We start from the raw sequence: 20,178 nt of genomic DNA, 5'->3' as shown, positions 1-20,178 counted from the left end.
TTTTTTTCCAGAATGTCGAGAAGCGGAAGCATATGTGTGTAGAGTTTTGAGTCTGGCCTTTTTCACGCGGCATTATGCCTTTGAGATTCATCCATGATGTTGTGTACACTAGTAGTTTGTTCCTTTTCGTTACTGAGTAATATTCCCCTTTAGTTGTTTCTCATTTTTTGTGATTACAAAAAATGCTACAGTGAATATGTTTTTATTTCTTCTGGTTATGTACCTAGAAGTAGACCTGTTTAGTCATATGGTAAATGTATATTTAACTTTTTAAGAAAGTTCCATAGTTTTCCAAAGTGACTATACCATTTTGCTTTCACACCACAAGGTATGAGTTAAATTACTCTACATTGTCAACAGCATTTGGTATCATTGGGCTTCTCCCCTCACCCCTCCAATCTAATAGGTGTGTGTAGTAACCTTAATGGCTAATGATGTAGAGTATCTGCCAATGTATGTATGTGCCATTCATAGATGTTCTTTGATGCAGTGTCAGTTTTGATCTTTTGCCCACTTTCTGAGTTTTTTTGTTTTCTTATTTTTAATTGGTTTTACATATTCTAGATACAAGTCCTTGTGAAATACTTTCTTCCAGTCTATGGCTGTCTTTTTCTTTAAAAAAACCAGAAATTCAAAATTTTGATAATTTTTTTTTCTTTTATGGATTGGGTTTTTGGTGTCATGTTAAGAGATCTTTGCTAAATCCAAGACAGTAAAGATTTGTTCCTATGTTTTCTTTCTTTCTTCCTTTTTTTTTTTTTTTTAAGATTTTACTTATTTGACAGAAAGAGAGAGAGCATGCACACAAGTAGAGTGGAGGGCAGAGGGAGAGGAAGAAGCAGACTCTCTGCTGAGCAGGGAGCCTGATGCAGGGCTTTATCTCAGGATCCTTGGGATCATGACCTGAGCCAAAGGCAGCCCCTTAGTGGACTGAGCCACCCAGGCATCCTTCTTTCTTTTATTTTTTGTTTAAATTCAGTTTATTAACATATAATGTATTATAAGTTTCAGAGGTAGAGTTCAATGTCTCATCATTGCATATAACACTTAGTGCTCTTTATATCACATGCCCTACTTAATGCCCATCAATCTGTTACCCCATCCTCCCACCTCCCTCCCCTCCTGCAACCCTCAGTTTGTTTCCTATGATTACGAGTCTCTTATGGTTTGTCTCCCTCTCTGATTTCAGCTTATTTTATTTTTCCCTTCCTTCCTCTGTGCTCTTCTGTTTTGTTTCTTAAATTCCATTGTATGAGTGAAATCATATGATAATTGGCATTCTCTGATTGACTTAATTCGGTTAGCACAACACCCCTAGTTCCATCCACATTGTTGCAAATGGCAAGATTTCATTTTCTTTATTATTTTTTTTAAGATTTTATTTATTTATTTGTCAGAGAGAGTGAGCACAGGCAGACAGAATGGCAGGCAGAGGCAGAGGGAGAAGCAGGCTCCCTGCTGAGCAAGGAGCCCAATGTGGGACTTGGTCCCAGGACACTGGGATCATAACCTGAGCCGAAGGCAGCTGCTTAACCAACTGAGCCACCCAGGCGTCCCAGGATTTCATTTTCTTTTTCTTTCTTTTTTTTTTTTTAAAGACTTTATTTATTTATTTGACAGAGAGAGATCACAAGTAGGCAGAGAGGCAGGCAGAGAGAGAGAGAGGAGGAAACAGGCTCCCCGCTGAGCAGAGAGCCCAATGCGGGACTCGATCCCAGGACCCTGAGATCATGACCTGAGCCGAAGGCAGCGGCTTAACCCACTGAGCCACCCAGGCGCCCAGGATTTCATTTTCTTGATGGCTGAGTAATATTCCTGTGTGTGTGTGTGTGTGTGTGTGTGTGTGTGTGTGTGTGTGTATCCCACATCTTCTTAATCTATCCATCTGCTATTGGACATATGGGCTCTTTCCATAGTTTGGCTATTGTGAACATTACTGCTATAAACATTGGAGTGCAGGTGTGTCTTTGGATCACTATATTTGTATCTTTGGGGTATATGCCTTGTATTGCAATTACTGGGTCATAGGGGAGCTCTATTTTCAACTTTTAGAGGAACCTCTGTACTGTTTTACACAGTGGCTACAACACCACTGCATTCCTACCAGCAGTGTAAGAGGGTTCCCCTTTCCAACATTTGTTGTTTCTGGTGTTGTTAATTTTAGCCATTCTGACTGGTGTGAGGTGGCATCTCATTGTGGTTTTATTTTGTATTTCCCTGGTGATGCTGAATTGTGTTGAACATTTTTTCATGTCTGTTGACCATTTGGATGTTTTCTTTGAAGAATTGTCTGTTCATGTCTTTTGCCCATTTCTTGATTGGATTATTTGTTCTTTGGGTGTTGAGTTTGATAACTTCTCTACAGATTTTGGATACTAACCCTTTATCTGAGCAAACATTTGCAAAAATCATCTCCCGTTCTGTCAGTTGGCTTTTGGTTTTGTCAGCTGTTTCTTTTGCTTTGCTGTGCAAAAGCTTCTTTTTTTTTTTAAATTATATTTTAATTTTTTTCAGCGTAACAGTATTCATTATTTTTTTCACCACACCCAGTGCTCCATGCAATCCATGCCCTCTACAATACCCACCACCTGGTTCCCCCAACCTCCCACCCCCCACCCCTTCAAAACCCTCAGATTGTTTTTCAGAGTCCATAGTCTCTCATGGTTCATCTCCCCTTCCAATTTCCCTCAACTCCCTTCTCCTCTCCAACTCCCCTTGTCCTCCATGCTATTTGTCATGCTCCACAAATAAGTGAAACCATATGATAATTGACTCTCTCTTCTTGACTTATTTCACTCAGCATAATCTCTTCCAGTCCTGTCCCTGTTGCTACAAAAGTTGGGGGCATCACGTTACCTGATTTCAAGCTTTACTACAAAGCCGTGATCACCAAGACAGCATGGTACTGGCATAAAAACAGACACATAGATCAGTGGAACAGAGTAGAGAGCCCAGATATGGACCGTCAACTCTATGGTTAATTAATCTTTGACAAAACAGGAAAAAATATACAGTGGAAAAAACAGTTTCTTCAATAAATGGTGCTGGGAAAACTGGACAGCTATATGCAGAAGAATGAAACTCGACCATTCTCTTACACCATACACAAAGATAAACTCAAAATGGATAGAAGACCTCAACGTGAAACAGGACTCCATCAGAATCCTAGAGGAGACATAGGCAGTAATCTCTTCGATATCAGCCACAGCAACTTCTTTCAAGATATGTCTCCAAAGGCAAAGGAAACAAAAGTGAAGATGAACTTTTGGGACTTCATCAAGATCAAAATCTTCTGCACAGCAAAGGAAACAGTCAACAAAACAAAGAGGCAACCCATGGAATGGGAGAAGATATTTGCAAATGACAGTACAGACAAAAGGTTGATATCCAGGATCTATAAAGAACTTCTCAAACTCAACACACACAGAACAGAAAATCATATAAAAAAATGGGCAGAAGATATGAACAGACACTTCTCCAATGAAGACATACAAATGGCTATCAGACACATGAAAAAATGTGCAAAAGCTTTTTATCTTGAGAAGTCCCAGTGGCTCATTTTTGCCTTTGTTTTCCTTGCCTTTGGAAACATGTCTAGCCAGAAGCTGCTGCAGCCAAGGTCAAAGAGGTTGCTGCCTGTGTTCTCTTCTAGGATTTTATTGGTTTCCTATCTCACATTTAGGTCTTTCATCCATTTTGAATTTACTTTTTTATATGGTATAAGAAAATGGTTCATTTCATCCTTCTGCATGTGGCTGTCCAATTTTCCCAATACAATTTGTTGAAGAGACTGTTCTCCATTGGGTATTCCTTCCTGCTTTATTGAAGATTTTTGGACCATAGAGTTGAGGGTCCATTTCTGGGCTCTCTATTCTGTTCTATTGATCTATGTGTCTGTTTTTGTGCCAGTATCATACTGTCTTGATAATTAGAGCTTTGTAATAGAGCTTGAAATCGGGCATTGTGATGCCACCAGCTTTGGTTTTTTTCTTCTTCAGCATTCCTTTGGCTATTCCAGGTCTTTTCTGGTTCCATACAAATTCTAGCATTATTTGTTCCAGCTCTAAGAAAAATATTGATGGCATTCTGATAGGGATTGCATTGATCCTATAGATTGTTCTGGGAATCATAGACATTTTGACAATATTTGTTCTTCCAATCCATGAGCATGGAACATTTTTCCATTTCTTTGTGTCTTTCTCAGTTTCTTTCATGAGTGTTTTATAGTTTTCAGAGTATAGATTCTTTGCCTCTTTGGTTAGGTTTATTTCTAGGTATCTTATGGTTTTTGGTGCAACTATAAAATGGGGTCAATTCCTTAATTTCTCTTTCTTCTGTCTCATTGTTAGTGTATAAAAATGCAACTGATTTCTGTGCATTGATTTGGTATCCTACCACTTTGCTAAATTCCTGTGTGAGTTGTAGCAATTTGGGGATGGTGTCTTTTGGGTTTTCCACATAAGAGATCAGGTCATCTGTGAAGAATGACTTCTTCTTTGACTTCTTCTTTGCCATTTTGAATGCCTTTTATTTCTTTTTGTTGTCTGATTGCTGAGGCTAGGACTTGGAGTAATACGTTGAACAACAGTAGTGATAGTGGACATTCTTGCCATGTTCCTGACCTTAGGGGAAAAGCTCTTAGTTTTTCCCTGTTGAGAATGATTTTTGTTGTGGGCTTTTCATATATGGTTTTTATGATACTGAGGGTATGTTCCTTCTAACCCTATGCTGTGCAGAGTTTTAATCGATAAAGGGAACTGTACTTTGTCAAATGCTTTTTCTGCATCCATTGAGAGGATCATATGGTTCTCATCCTTTCTTTTATTGATGTGATATATCACATTAATTGATTTGTGAATGTCAGCTACCCTTGCAGCCCAGAAATAAATCTGACTTGGTCATGGTGAATGATCCTTTTAATGTGCTGTTGGATCCTATTGGCTAGTTAGTATCTTGGTGAGAATTTTTACATCCATGTTCATCAGGGATATTGCTCTATTATTCTCTTTTTTGGTGGGGTCTTTGTCTGGTTTTGGGATGAAGGTAATGCTGGCCTCATAGAAAGAGTTTGGAAGTTTTCCTTCTATTTCTATTTTTTGAAACAGCTTCAGAGAATAGGTACTAATTTTTCTTTAAATGTTCGGTAGATTTCCCCTTGGAAGCCATCTGTCCCTGGACTCTTGTTGGGAGATTTTTGATTATTGCTTCAATTTCTTTGCTGGTTATTTATTTGTTCAGGTTTTCTGTTTCTGCCTGTTTCAGTTTTGGTAGTTTATACTCTCTAGGACTGCATCCATTTCTTTCAGATTGCCTAATTTGTTGGCCTGTAGTTGCTCATAATATGTTCTTAAAATTGTTGGTATTTCTTTGGTGTTGGTTGTGATCTCTCCTCTTTAATTCATGATTTTATTTATTTGTGTCCTTTATCTTTGCTTTTTGATAAGTCTGGCCAGGGGTTTATTGATCTTATTGGTTCTTTCAAAGAACTGGTTCCTAGTTTTGTTGATCTGTTCTGCTGTTCTTTTGGTTTTTGGTTCTTTGATTTCTGCTCTAATCTTTATTAATTCTCATCTCCTGCTGGGTTTGGGCCTTATTTGCTGTTCTTTCTCCAGCTCTTTTAGGTTTGGTTACATTCTATATTTCTTGTTTCTTGAGAAACGCTTGTATTGCTATGTATCTCCCCTTGAGGCCTACCTTTGCTGTGTCCCAAAGGTTTTGAACAGTTGTGTTTTCATTTTCATTTGTCTCCATGAATTTTTTAAATTCTTCTTTAATTTCCTGGTTGACCCATTCATTCTTTAGTAGGGTGCTCTCTAAGCCTCTGAGTATTTGAGTTCCTTCTAACTTTCCTCTTGTGATTGAGTCCAAGTTTCAAAGTATTGTGGTCTGAAAATATGCAAGGAATGATCCCAGTCTTTGGGTACCAGTTGAGACTTGATTTGTGACCTATATGTGATCTGTCTGGAGAATGTTCCATATGCACTAGAGAAGAATGTGTATGCTTTTGCTTTAGGATGGAATGCTCTGAATATATCTGTGAGGTCCATCTGGTCCAATGTGTCATTCAAAGCCCTTGTTTCCTTGTTGATCTTCTGCTTAGATGATCTGTCCATTGTAGTCCATTGCAGTGAGGGGGGTGTAAAGTCCCCTAATATTATTGTATTATTATTATTATTAATGTGTTTCTTAAATTTTGTTATTAATTGGTTTATATGGTTGCTCCCAAGTTAGGAGCATAAATATTTACAATCATTAGATTTTCTTGTTGGATAGACTCTTTAAATATGATATAGTATCCGTCTTCATCTCTGTTAGTCTGTGGTTCAAAATCTAATTTTTCTGATATAAGGATTGCTACTCCAGCTTCCTTTTGATGTCTTTTAGCATGATAAATTGTTCTCCACCTCCCTCATTTCAACCTGGAGGTGCTTTTGGGCTTAAAAGGAGTCTCTTGTAGACAGAATATCAGTGGATCTTGCTTTTTTATCTAATCTGATACCCTGTGTCTTTTGATTGGAGCATTTAGCACATTTACAATAAAAGTATCCATTGAAAGAAAAATATGGGATGCTTCACAAATTTGTGTGTCATCTTTGCACAGGGGCCATGCTAATCTTCTCTGTATCATGTGCTGCCGAAGTGAGCACCCGCACCTATGTTTTCTTCTAGAAGTTTTATAACTTTAAGTTTTAGATCGCGGTCCTTATTGAGTTAGCTTTTAATATGGTATGAGATGTATGGATATTATACTCTTTGCATATGGTATCGTGTTGATCCAGTACTGTTTATTGAAAACACTGTCTGTTGAATTGCTTTTGCAAAATTGTTGAGAATTAAGTGACCATATTTGTGTGGGTTTATTTCTGAGCTTTCTTATTCTGTTGCATTAATTTATATGTCTGTCCTTTCACCAACACTACACTTGATAACTGTAACTTTATAATAAGTCATGAGATTAGCTAATGTTCAGTTCTCTAACTTTGTTCTTTTTTTAAAATTGTTTTGGCTCTTCTAGTTATTTCACCTTCCTATACTAATTTCAGAATCAGCTTAGCAAACTTTTTCAAAAACCCTTACTATAGTTTGAATTCAGACTTTTAAAAACCACTGGCAATGGATATAGTACTTGCTCTTTCAAATTTATGAATTTAATAAATTTAATTAAATTTATTTAATACATTATATGTTAATTTAAAAAATCACAGTTAGGGCGCCTGGGTGGCTCAGTGGGTTAAGCCGCTGCCTTCGGCTCAGGTCATGATCTCAGGGTCCTGGGATCGAGTCCCGCATCGGGCTCTTTGCTCAGCAGGGAGCCTGCTTCCTCCTCTCTCTTTCTCTGCCTGCCTCTCTGTCTACTTGTGATCTCTCTCTGTCAAATAAATAAACAAAATCTTAAAAAAATAAAAAAATAAAAAAAAATAAAAAATCACAGTTAAAGAAACTATATTAAAAAATAAGTCAAGTGATCAATTATGGGAAAGAAATTCTGTAACGAGGTGCTTACTGCTTAGTTTGTGCTGAAGGTTTGGGAAATCTGGGAAATAGATAAATGGAAAAAGAAATGACAATCTTTTTGATGGTTGGATGTCACCATCATCTTTTCATTACTGTTATTTTCAGTATGTCAAATTGTATCTTAGGACTTTTTGGCACTTCACAGATATCTCTTAAATGGTCTCATTTTCTGGGCTTTATGGACTCGAGTATACAATTGGGACTGCTGTAACACAGAATTGTGAATACATGAGCTATCATGTTGTGAAACCTTGATCTCCGCATATTATAATTTCGCATGTAGCTGTCACACTAGAAATGGAAGAATCAAGGCAGGGCAAAGAGAAGGCACTTTGGTGAAGTGATTGGGAGCACACGTCTATATTCAGACATCTGGCTTCAAGTTCTGTCCCTACCCGGGTACTAGCTGTTTGTCTTGGATTCATTTCTGAAATTGGAATAATGACAATTTACTTGAAAATTTTTGAAAATGGAAAATAATTGAAAATTTATCTCTGCAGTCTCAAAAAGCTGTTGTCTTAAAATGTATGTGTATTTATTTTTATTGGGACATAATTCTCATACCATTCACTCAAAGGTAGTTTTGCATATTCACCGAGATAGTGTGTATCTAAGAATTTATTGCTGTGACTAACACCTAATACACTCTGTAACTGTTAATGATCATTATAAAAGAAAAGGATGTGTTGAGAGCAATAGTGATTGACATATAGAGATTAGAGTCTCTGTTTGAGTTTGCTAGGGCTGATGTAACAATATTCCACACACTAAGTGGCTTAATGATTTCTTATCTCCATTCAAGAACAAAGTGTTGGTAAGGTTGATTACTTCTTGGCTTGCATATGGCCATCTTCTCCTTTTCTCTTTCGCATTGTCTTCCCTCTGTGCAGGTTTCTTTGTCCAAAATTTCCCTTCTTATAAGGACACCAGTCATGTTGGATTAGGGCTTGGCCTGATGACCTAATATTAACTTGATTACCTCTGTAAAGATCCTGTATCTAAATAAGATCACCTTTTGAGGTACTGGGGTTAGGACTTCAATATATGAATTTTAGGGGGACACAGTTCAACTTATATCACTCCATCCTCCAATTCCCAAAAGTCATGTCCTTCTTACCTATGGTCACCCTATTCCAACATCCCCCAAAGTCTTAACCTATTCCAGCATCAACTCTAAGTCCAAAGTCTCATTCATGATGCTTAATTTTAGGTGTCAGCTTGGCTGGGCTATGGAGTACCCAGATATTTGGTTGGATATTACTCTGGGTATGTCTGTTAGGGTGTCTGTGGATGAGGTTAACATTTGAATGGGAAGTTGAGTAAAGCAGATTGTTGTCCCTTATGTGCGTGGATCTCATCAGTTGAAGCCCTGAACAGAACAAAAATGCTGAGTAAGAAGTAGTCCTCCTGTCTGACTGCCTTTAAGCTGGGACCTCAGTGTTTTCCTCCCTACAGGCTGTAGCAGCAGCATCAACCCTTCCTGAGTCTCAAACCTGCCTGCCTTTGCACTAGTAGAATGACACCATTGGCTCTCCTGGCCCTGCAGCTTGCTGACTGCAAATCTCAGAGCTTGTCTGCCCACATTTATATACATGTATATGCACACACACGCACACACACCTACTGGTTTTGTTTCTCTGTAGAACCTTGGCTAATATATCATGTAAATACCATCTGAATCAGGTATGGGTGAGTTTGATTAATCCTGAGGTACAATCCTTCTACAGCTGTGAAGCCAGACAGGTTATCTGCTTGCAAATACAATCATGGGCACAGGAATAGGATGGACATTCCCTTTGTAAAAGGGAGACATCAGGAGAAAAGAGGTCATAGGTCCCAAGCAAGCCTTAAACCTAGCAGGGAAAATTTCACTAAATTTTGAGGCTTGGAGAATAATCCTCTTTAGGTCTAGGTTGTGTCCTCTGGCCCACGGGGCTGGCGATCTTGCTCGCTCCGGGAGGGGAAGTTACTGGCTGGTTCCTCCACCCATGCCCATGGCAGCAGTGATAGGCTCACTGGACTCTGATTTGCCTTTGGGTCCATTTTTCCCTTTTCTTAAAAGGTAACACCCGTTTGCAACTGTTTGGTTCTTTAGGCTCATTTCATACCAGTAGATTCCCAGAGTCCAATAGCCTTCATTCGTTTTGTCCAGCTCTGCTGCTTTGGTGCACACTGGCAGTGTTTCTATTCTTGAGTTTAAAACAAAACAAAACAAAACAAAACACTTTGTTGGCTTCTCAGGCAGTTCTTGGGGGTCCAAGTGCATTTCTATTCCTAGCTTCTCCTGAGATGATTGGTAGGATTCCTGAATCCACATGCTTGATCTCATCAAATCATGGTTCAGCCATGCCCTTGGCCCTGTTTCCAGAGGGTGTTATCTGGATAGGCTTAAGAATTTTCCAAACCTTGAAGTTCTAATTCCTTTCTGCTTAACAATTCCTCCTTCAATTTACCCTTTCCTCTTTCATTTTACTCTGAGCAGTACAAAGAAACCAGACCACACACCTTCAGTACTTTGCTAGGCAATCTCCTGAGTCAAATATCCAAGTTTATCACTTAAATTCTCCAAAACACTAGAACATAATTTGGCCAAGTTCTTTGCCACTTTATGACAAGATTGCCTTTTCTCTAATTTCCAATAAATAACATGTTCCCCATTTCCATCTGTGACATCACCAGAAGCATTTTAATATTCATATTTCTTGCCAGATTCTGCTTATGATGAATGTTTATTTTCCGACAACAAAAGCTTTCTCTACAGCTCTCCTCTTTTCATTCTGAGCTTTCACCAGGATCTCCTTTGTCGTTTCTATCAACTGTCTCTTCAAGGCAGTTTAGGCTTTTTCTATCAACTGCCTCAAAACTCTGACACCTATATCCATTACCCAATTCCACAGCCATTCTACTTTTTTTGGGGGGGGGGGGATGGGTTCTGTTTATTAAAATCCTGTTGCTCCTACTGGCCCTGTGTCCCGCCTCCATTCCTGTGGTTGGGGGGAAGGAAGGGCAACCTTTCTGCTGGTCCCCATCAGCCATCAGAGACCGGGGGCCGCAGCTGCTCCTCCAGCAGGGCTATGGTGACCATGAGGCCACCCCCCAGCAGCAGCCCCATACCCTGCAGTAAGTAGCACATGGAGCATAGGGAGGGGCTCAGGAGATCGAAGCAGGGCTGGTAGCTCTACATTTATAGGTAGTTGCTATTATAGTACCCACTTCCTGGTATGAAAATCTGTATTAGGCTTCTCCAGAAAAACAGAGCCAGTGGGAGATGTATATACATGCATATATACTTACACAGTTACACCCAGCTGACCACGCACCCACACACACACACACACACACCCCAGGCTCACCCATACCCAATTTAGATGATATCTACATGATATATCAGGCTTCTCCAGAGAACCAGAACCAGTAGGGAGCAGTGTGTGCACACTTCATGTACATATGGGTGGGCAGACAAGGCCCAGGAGTGCAGTCAGCAGGCTGCAGACTCGGGAGAGCTAGTGGTTGTGGTTCTAGTGCAACGGCAGGCGGGCTGGAGGCTCAGGAAGGGCTGGTGCTTCTGGTAGGGTCTGCAGGCAGGAAAACAGTGCAGCCCCAGCTCCAAGGCCACATATATGTGTGTGTGTGTATACATACATATATAGAGGAAAGAAAGACAAGAAAGAAAGATCCTTGGGTATCTGCCCATGGGATTGTGAGGCTTGCTGTTGGGAATGTTCAGGGTGGGCTGGCAGGAATGGAGGCTGCAGTGTAGATGCCAGAGTCTTTCCTCTTCGGAGGGTGTGGAGGACCTCAGGCTTTTGAGGCCTTCAGCTTATTGGATGAGGGCCTCCCACTTCATGAAGACTGATCGGCTTTACTCAATGTCTCCTGATACAGATGTTAATCCTATCTGAAAAATACCTTCACAGCACTGTCTTGACTGGTGTTTGCTTAAGTTAACTGATTACTCTAGCCTAGGCAAGTCGACATATACAATTAACCATCACCATCTATAATTAAAAAATCATGTTGATGGTGATTCTCTGAGGCAGTTGTACCAGGAAAGTCCTCTTAGTTTTATCCAGTGGGTTTTGAGAAAGTGGTCCATCAGGTGCGGTGTGAGAAACGTTGAGAATCTGTGGTAAAGATGTGTAAAAATCTTTCTGTGTTAGTAGCTTTTATTTTAAAAAACTGAACATTTACCCCATTTTAAAGATGAGAAAAGAGAGGCTTAGTAGTTAGCATAGAGGACATGGCAGAGCCTGGATTTGAATCCCTGTCTGCTTCACTGCTCCACTGTATGACATGCCTGGTGGCTAGTTAGGGGTGGTGGTCCTGGAAGAAGTGTTTTCTTGGAGGAAACAAGACGTTCAAAGGTAGTTGTATGAAGTACGATACTACAGTGAAGGATAAGTGGAAAGGAATCTGTCTTCATAATGTCAGATTTTTTTAATTTTTAGGAAAAAATTTTAAAATACAGAAAAGTACAGACTAAACTGACAGACCTCTTTGTGTCTATGAACCAGAGTCAACGGTGTTTGCCTCAGATTTTGTAATAAAACAATGACCGAGATTCCCGCGCCTCCTCTCACTCCCTTCCCGCTCTTCCAGCTTCCTTTCTCACACTGGCTAAACACTGATGAAGTCGATGCCTGTTCTTTCCGGTTTCTATACGTTTATAATGTGTGTATTAAGACCAATTAATTATAGCTTTCACTTTAAAAAATTACCCATTTCTTATGTACAGCATATGTAGAATTTCACACTTACAATAAACAAGATCTTATAGCCTTAAACCATATAATAATCATTGCTAATATTTACAAAGCAGCCTTGGTTCTAAGAACTTTACATGTATTAACTCATTATTTTTTTGTAACAGTTCCTTGGGTTATGTACGCTTATTTTTCCCATTTTAAAGGTGAAGGGATTGAGGCACAGAGATTAAATAACTTACCCAAGGGTCATAAGATGTAAGTAGCAGAGCCACCACCTCTTATAGTTAGTATTGTTACAAATGTAAAAAACAAAACAAAACAAAACAAACCACTGAGCGGTGCCATCCCACTAACTGAGCAGTCAGTAGTTGGTCCTTTGGTTGCATCTGATGCAGTCAATTGATCCAAGATGGGACTGATGGCAGGGAAAGAAAAATGTAAAAAAACAACTTACATAAATGCTGTCATAGTGTACTTAACAATCAGAAACTTGGGTTTCACTCAAACACTGATCTTGAGATTCTGTTCATTTGGATAAATACGGGCCTAGTTAACTCCATCAAAATGCTGTGCTTTATGGTTCCTATCTTATGGCCATACCATCTTTTTTTGGTCCATTCTCATATTAATGGATATTTAGTTTTGTGTCTTCCAATTCTCTGTATTACAAGAAAATGCTGCAGTGAACGTCTGTGTATTTGTCTCGTGCACTCTGGGCCGCCCCCTGGTGGGGGAGTAGCTCAGTTAAAGGGTATTTACAGTTTCAGCTTTTTCCAGATGTTGGCAACTTATTCTCCCAGATGTTTACGTCTCAGTTCAGTTGACATTTCCCACTAGCGGAGACTGAATGCATACCGACGGTGGCCAGATTGTGTATACAAATAGAACTCTGACCTGCAGCCTGCAGACACGTGCCCAGGAAACCAGCCCCTTATCTACAGTAAGCAGCCCAGGAAGCTGGCTTGCTGTGAGTCTGACATGCAGGAAATCACTGTTTTAATTTGCATTTGACTGATTATTAATGAGCTGGAGCCCATTGTATAAGACAATCCTTTCCAGAAAGGAGTTAGGAAATTACCTTTTAGAATAGGTGAGGATTCCAGTAGCACATGGTTTAACTTTGCTTGTTTCTGAAGAGAAGGGAGAAAGCCTAGAATCGTTATCCCAGACTTTTTCTTTAAAGCAGACTTTTTCTGCTTTTTCTTTAAAGCAGAAAAAGTCTGTATTTTTTTTCCAAACTAAATTTTAAGGAGGACAGTAAGCAAGATGAAAACGAGCTCCTCAGGTAAAATGGTTCCACCTGCCTGGCCTCCCCTACTTCCCACCAGTCTCCCCTGTCCCCAGATCACCTGAGGCACTGGAGGAATCCTCGGGCTGGCTGGTAATCTCCGGGATGCCTCCTGACGTGAGAGTTTAATGAAATCCCATTTTTCATCTCGGACTAACCATATTCTGTTTCTTTGGGCTTCTGGCAGGCAGGAGTTCGTGGATGCTTACGTGAATTACGTCTTCCAAATCTCAGTTCACGAATGGTACACAGCCTTCTCCAGTGGCTTCCTGAAGGTGTGTGGTGGCAAGGTGCTTGAGCTCTTCCAGCCTTCCGAGCTCCGGGCTATGATGGTGGGGAACAGCAACTACAACTGGCAGGAGCTCGAAGAGGTGAGTAGGGACGGTATTGTCTTTACCTCCGAGGAAGCAGCTGTGGCCTTCCAGGTGGGCCCAGAGCCTGGTCTCTTTCCAGGTGGTCTGTGGTTGAGGGGGCATTGGAGGCCTCCTAATCTCACTGGTTATTTCCTCCTCTCCACTGCAAACGGTGCACACAAATGTATGTCCTCTGTAATATTCTTCTTCTTTAAGATAGGATTTTCTCTTTGTCTCTTTTGGGCAGACTGCCATCTACAAGGGTGATTACTCAGCCACACATCCCACTGTGAAACTATTTTGGGAAACATTTCATGAATTTCCATTGGAAAAGAAGAAGAAGTTTCTCTGTAAGTATCAGTCATGTTAACACAGTGCTTGTCCACACGTTAGTGTTGCCTGTGGTGGAGGGTGATCTACCCCACAGGTCAAGGTCTTGTAAATGAAAAAGAGTAAGTGAGGGAAGTGTATTTCCACTTCTTGTCTTAATGAGACCTCAGGCAAACATAGGTGGTACTTCCTTATTTGATGCCTAATAGGATGTATTGCATGAAAGAAAGAAAAGAAGCATTTTGCTGATTTTCAGTTGCTTTTAAAATATTAGTTATCTTATATGTGAGTATTATGAAATATCACATTGATAGAATCTAATTCGATAACGTCCCTTATCTCTCTAGGCTTTTGAAAATTTTGCAGTGTCTGCTATAGATGTAACTGGGGAGATAGGATTTACAATAGCTTTATTGAGATAGGATCCACAGAGCATATAGTCCACCCAATTAAAGTATATGATTCAGTGATTTTTAGTATATTCACAGAGATTTGATCCTGTCAGTAATTTGTAGAACATGTTCATCACCTCAGAAAGACACCTTGAACTCAGTAGCAGTCATTCCCCATTTCCTCCTGACCTATCACCCCACCCGGCCCCCCTTACCATCTGTTTTCTGGCTCTGTGGATGTGCCTGTTTGGGACATGTCACATAAATGGAATCATACAAGATATGGCCCTTTGTGACTGGCTAGGGGACATTTGAAAAGGGTCATATATTTGGAAAAGAGAATGAAGCCTAATTTATGTCAACACATTCAGCCTTTCAAAAATAGTTGTAATCTTTGTGTCTATATAATCGGGGTCAGAAATTTGCTAGTGAGTAGTATACAGTTTTTGTTTATATAAAATAAAACAATGTGCTTTGAAAGGCAGTCCCTTTTGCTTTATAAGCATGAGCATAGCTTAATTAATATTAATGCAAGATGTACCCCCAGATTCTACTGCTCCCACCGAGTGAGGATGAGAGGAGGTAGCAGGGAGAGGGCAGGCTCATACAAGAATGCTTAAAAAAAAAAAAGCCCTGCTTCTCCTCTCCCTAGTTCCATTGGCTCTTATGAACAGTGGTCTATAAGTTAAATGACAGGTTAAGGTTTGTCAAATGACAGGTTAAGGAGCTTGTAAGGCTCTACCAACCAAGAGGAGTGTAGCCATGGAGATTTGTTAAAAGAGTTTTTTCTGTTCAGAGATCATTAGACCTGTGGAAAGTTTTAGTAACTCTACAGATATTGGCAACAATGTTTATATACCACAGCCTCAGGTAATAGGTTTTTTGAAAGTGCTTTTTTTTTTTTTTTTTTTTTTTTTTATTTATTTATTTGACAAAGAGAAATCACAAGTAGATGGAGAGGCAGGCTCCCTGCTGAGCAGAGAGCCCGATGCGGGACTCGATCCCAGGACCCTGAGATCATGACCTGAGCCAAAGGCAGTGGCTTAACCCACTGAGCCACCCAGGTGCCCCTTGAAAGTGCTTCTTAACCAATGACTTTTTTGTAGTAATTCCAGCAATTTAACTCTGAGGTTATGTATTGCTAGAAAACATGGAAAGATTGCTGCATTGGCCTCTTCCTCTCTCTCTCTCTCTCTCTTTTTTTTTTTTTTTTTTTGCCAAGTCACAGTGTGTTACAAGAGTGAAATGTCTAATACAACATCATTGTTACTCTTTTGGTTTAAGAAATTTAGGAAAAGGAGCCAACAGATACCAAATGGATATTCCCTAGCTCAGGAGGTGTATACACACTAGACCCTTGGCCACAGGAGACTTTGAAGTCCCATAGATGATGGTCTTCTTCCTGGCTTTCCTCTGAGATCAGCTTTTTACCTACGTCAGGAATCCCCTTCCTCTCTGATTTTGTGAAAGCTCCTAACATTTATGAGGACATACATTTGAGGCCATTTTTAATTTGAGGGCATTTTAGGGCATCTTTCATTTAGATGGATGATTTGTGTCCATGTATATATAATCAGGGTCTGAAATGAACTAATGAAAAACAGAATTTTTATCCATGTAACACCCCGCCCCCTGCCCCCAGGATTGAAATGCAGTCAGCCTCTTGCTTTGTAAGAAGGAGCGTAGGTGAATATTCATGCCATCCATATTGGCACCTAGAAGTGTACTTCTCATGCGAGCCACAGGGTGTCATGCGGTCCTCTCCTTTCTGTGCGGGGCTGCAGAGAGAAGCTCCTGGGCTGCGTAGCTGGTAATGGCCTTTCCCTTTCTCCTCAGTGTTCCTCACCGGCAGCGATCGCATTCCCATCTACGGCATGGCGAGCCTGCAGATTGTCATCCAGTCCACAGCCAGCGGCGAGGAGTACCTGCCCGTGGCCCACACTTGCTACAACCTTCTTGATCTCCCCAAATACAGCAGCAAAGAGATCCTGAGCGCACGGCTGACCCAGGCCCTTGACAACTATGAAGGGTTTAGTTTGGCTTGAGGCTCCACAGTGTGCCCCAGATTTCCCTCCCTTCCTCAGTGTTCACATGGAGGCCCATACAGAAAATCATGGGGAAGGGAGTTCTATTTTTTTATTGTCTGAATGGGTTGGGACTTTTGAATCCTGAACCTGGTTGATGTGTTTCTGGGCTTGTGAACAGGAAGCAACCTTTCTGAAAAATCAGGGGTTGGGGATGGGGGTGAAAAATTGGCATTTTTGTTTTTAAACCAAATTACCTAGTAGTGTTCCTTGCACTTGTGAATATGTTGCACTCTGCTGGAAAAAATGGCAGTGGCTTTTTAACCTCTCATTTCCCAAATGTCTCTCTTAGCCCTGCTCTTTCCTCACAGTGCTTCCTGTCCCTCTCGTTCCTCCGCAAGAATGATTTTGACTGATGCGCCCTTTCTCACCTGCACGTGCAGAACGGCTCCTCTCTCTGCAGACTTGGACATGCTCCTGGCTTGTTGCAGCCCTGCTCTAAGGACTAAGGAGGCAAGGACTACTTCAGAAAATCCCAAGTCCCGCAAGCTGAATCTGGGTCCCTTCTTTCATTAATTTGGCTGAACTCTTTTGAGAATTCATGGGAGCCTTTATGAACAGATTTTGCTTTAAAAAGAAGTTGTTGAGGGACTAGCAGCCTCTACCTGGCTCTGCCTATTCCTGGACCTGCTTAGAGATGTGCAGAGCAGCTCAGCATTATAGCTGAGCCAAATTTTATTTTGTTGTTCAGCCAAGTCCCTTCGACAATAAGGTGAGGTGATAGACCCCCTACTCCTTCAGTTATCTGGCTTTTGGAGCAAGTTGCATTACTTTTTTAAAGAGTATCTTCTCCAAGGAAAGTAGAATTAATAAATTTCTTGTTCTCGTTCCCTGTCAAATTATGCCCTCTGCCTCTTTCTCTTTCCTTCCTCTCCTTCTCTTTCTCTCTTACTCACTTCATCCCATTGTTTCCTGACTTAATGCTCCCTTCCTGTCCTTCTAGTGGATGCATGCAGTCTATTTTTTTAATTTCTATTTAAATTGCAAAATTTCTATTTTTTTTCCTTTTCCCTAATTGCTAACATTTAAGGACATTCTTTATTATGGGACTTTTGTTTATTGCATTTGAAATGTTTGTTTACAGTGGGATTTCGGGGGGGGGGGATTGTGTTTAGAGCAAATATATGTATCAAAAATAACGACATGCTCAACCTACTTCATCATGGGATAAGAAAATTCTACATGATCAAAGAATCCATGTCAGCCTAATTTTAAATTCCTAGTCACTAGAGGAAAGACTTATTTATATAAAAGGAAGTATTTATGAACCATGATACAGCATCAGATCTCAATGAAGGATGTAGATTTTTGCTTTTCTTTTTGTTTTTAAAACTTATTTCAATTGCTAAATTGGTAGTTTTTTCAGTCTTTATAATACAAGATTAAAAAAAGATATACAGTTATATGAAATGTTTATTTTCTATGTGTGTGCATATAGTTCAATATTATGCAATAAATTTGGTGTTTTAACTTAAAATTATTTCTTATTGTATTTGCAGAATGGGTAGCTTGCTTTCAGTAGAAGAATGATCTACTCAAATAATAAAAGGTCAAATTTGGTTCCAGTCCTAATAAAGTAAGACCAAGCACTAGGGACATGGAGAAGGGAGCAGGTCAGGATAGCCCGAAGGGTGGAGGGGATTTCTGAAAGTTGTGATAGGTGAAAAGGCATTTCACGTGGAGGGGAGGGTTTAGAGAAGGACAGGAACAACTTGGAGAGCATCAGGGGAAATAGAATAATGGTAAATAAGACGGAAGGAGGGGAAAGAAGGTAGCTTTGGGGCTGAGGAAGCAGGCTAAGCAAAGGAACTTGAGTTGGTAGCCACGCAGGATTTGTCGAAATGTTCAGAACTTTGGGGTGGGGGTAGGAGGCAGTGATAGGACTTACGACTGGTTTAAGAAGAAAACTGGATGGGGGTCCATTTGAAGGAATTAATCCTTCCCATTCTGAGAGCAGTGAGAGAGGTAGCAGTAGAAGAGTGCATTGCAAGAGGATCCAAAATGATAGAACAGAAGACCCTCATCTCTCCTTTTCCATGAACACAAGTCTATGCCAATCTGTACAGCAGTTCCTTCTGAAAAACAACTGAGGGCTGACAGAACAAATCCTGCACAGCAGGGGTTGGAGGGACCACGTAGACCACGACAGGAGACACGGTAACAAGAACCCCCCAATTTTAATGCTGTGAACTGCACTGGGGAGGGGGGAGACTACTAAGGGACTATGAGCAGATGTTTCTGTCCTGGGACACAGAAAAACTGTGGCTTAAAAGGGCAACGAGAATATAAAGGAACTTACCCTCCACCAAACAGTGGGATGCTGGAGAAGCTAGGCAGTGCCAGTGTTTATGTTCCCCCTCCACCTTGATAGCACAGAAAGGAGCAGAGTCTGGGTTCCCTAGCCACCACACTGTCCTCAGCAAGCCCTGGATCCCTAGACCACATCAGCCCTGGCCACTCTGGGGCCACAGAAAAAAATAAAATAAAACATGGTTTCAGGAGCAACTAGAATATAAAGGAACCAGCCCTAAAGCTCTACCAGTGAGGGACCTGCAGAATGCACTCTGGGGTCTGAGAGGCAAAATAAATAAATAGATAGATAGATAGATAGATAGATAAATAAATATATAAAATTTGTTTATGAATTATATAAATTTATATATATTTACATCTCCCCTCCACCTTGATAGTGCAGATGGAAGCAGGATCTGGGCCATCCCCTAAAGTAGACTGCACAAGGTGGCCCCAGTACAGCATATGCTGGGACACCGCTGAATGTCACCCACCGTAGCTACACCTCTCTCACCATGGTGCAAAGCATCCCAGAACACTCCAGGCCTGAACCTGTTTGGCTCAAGTTGTTTTGCCAGAACCCCTGGGGAAGGAGTGCCGCCAAGACCTCCCAGCCTGGCACACCTAAGCTCCGGTTATCACAGCTAGGTACCCCCAGAGTGGAGTACCCTGGGAGCCCTTTGCCCAAGTCTTCATCCACTCTGGCTCTGGTTGTGTCCTGTGCAGAGTGCCCTGAGAATCTCCCCCACTCCCCGCCTCCCCAGCTGTGACCACTTAAGCTGTAGCCATCCCACCAGGACTACCCCAGTGCTGAGTGCCTTAGAGCCCCCAGGCTGTACCTGCTATAGTTCTAGCCAGCTAACCAAAGTAAACAGGCATGGGCTGACCGTACACAAGGCCATTCCTTCAAGTCTTGGAAAAGCTGCTGTTCTGCCTAATTTGTAGAAATACAGAAAGTGAAACAAGATGAGCCAGGAATGTGCTCCAAATGAAAAAACAAACCCTCAGAAAAAAAAATAAATAAAACAGAGATAAGCAACCTACCTGATAGTGTTCAAAGTAATGGGCATAACAATGGCTATTGGACTTCAGAGAAGAATGGATGAGTGGATTTTCAACAAAGAGATGGAAATTATACAGAGAACAATCAACATTGAAGAATACGATAGCTGAAGTGAAAAATACACCAGAGGGAATCAACAGTAGAATGAAGGATGC

General features: G+C 40.8%; 1 protein-coding gene across 2 annotated transcripts in view; it reads left to right on the top strand.

Moving 5' to 3' along the window:
* The window catches only part of HERC3 (HECT and RLD domain containing E3 ubiquitin protein ligase 3), a 122,363-nt gene extending 104,218 nt beyond the window's left edge, over nucleotides 1–18,145 (top strand). For both annotated transcript variants that reach the window (XR_014310591.1, XM_082726603.1), the window contains 3 exons: nucleotides 13,697–13,880; nucleotides 14,110–14,212; nucleotides 16,421–18,145. Coding sequence is in view for 1 of the 2 variants with exons in the window: in XM_082726603.1 (XP_082582729.1) it covers nucleotides 13,697–13,880; nucleotides 14,110–14,212; nucleotides 16,421–16,629 (496 nt within the window). In the remaining variant the exon portion in view is untranslated. The remainder of the gene's footprint in view (nucleotides 1–13,696; nucleotides 13,881–14,109; nucleotides 14,213–16,420) is intronic.
* The last annotated feature ends 2,033 nt before the right edge of the window (nucleotides 18,146–20,178 follow it).

This window comes from Mustela nivalis, assembly GCF_964662115.1.
Source record: "Mustela nivalis genome assembly, chromosome: 4".
Lineage (NCBI taxonomy): Eukaryota > Metazoa > Chordata > Mammalia > Carnivora > Mustelidae > Mustela > Mustela nivalis.
This window is presented reverse-complemented; position numbering and strand designations above follow the sequence as displayed.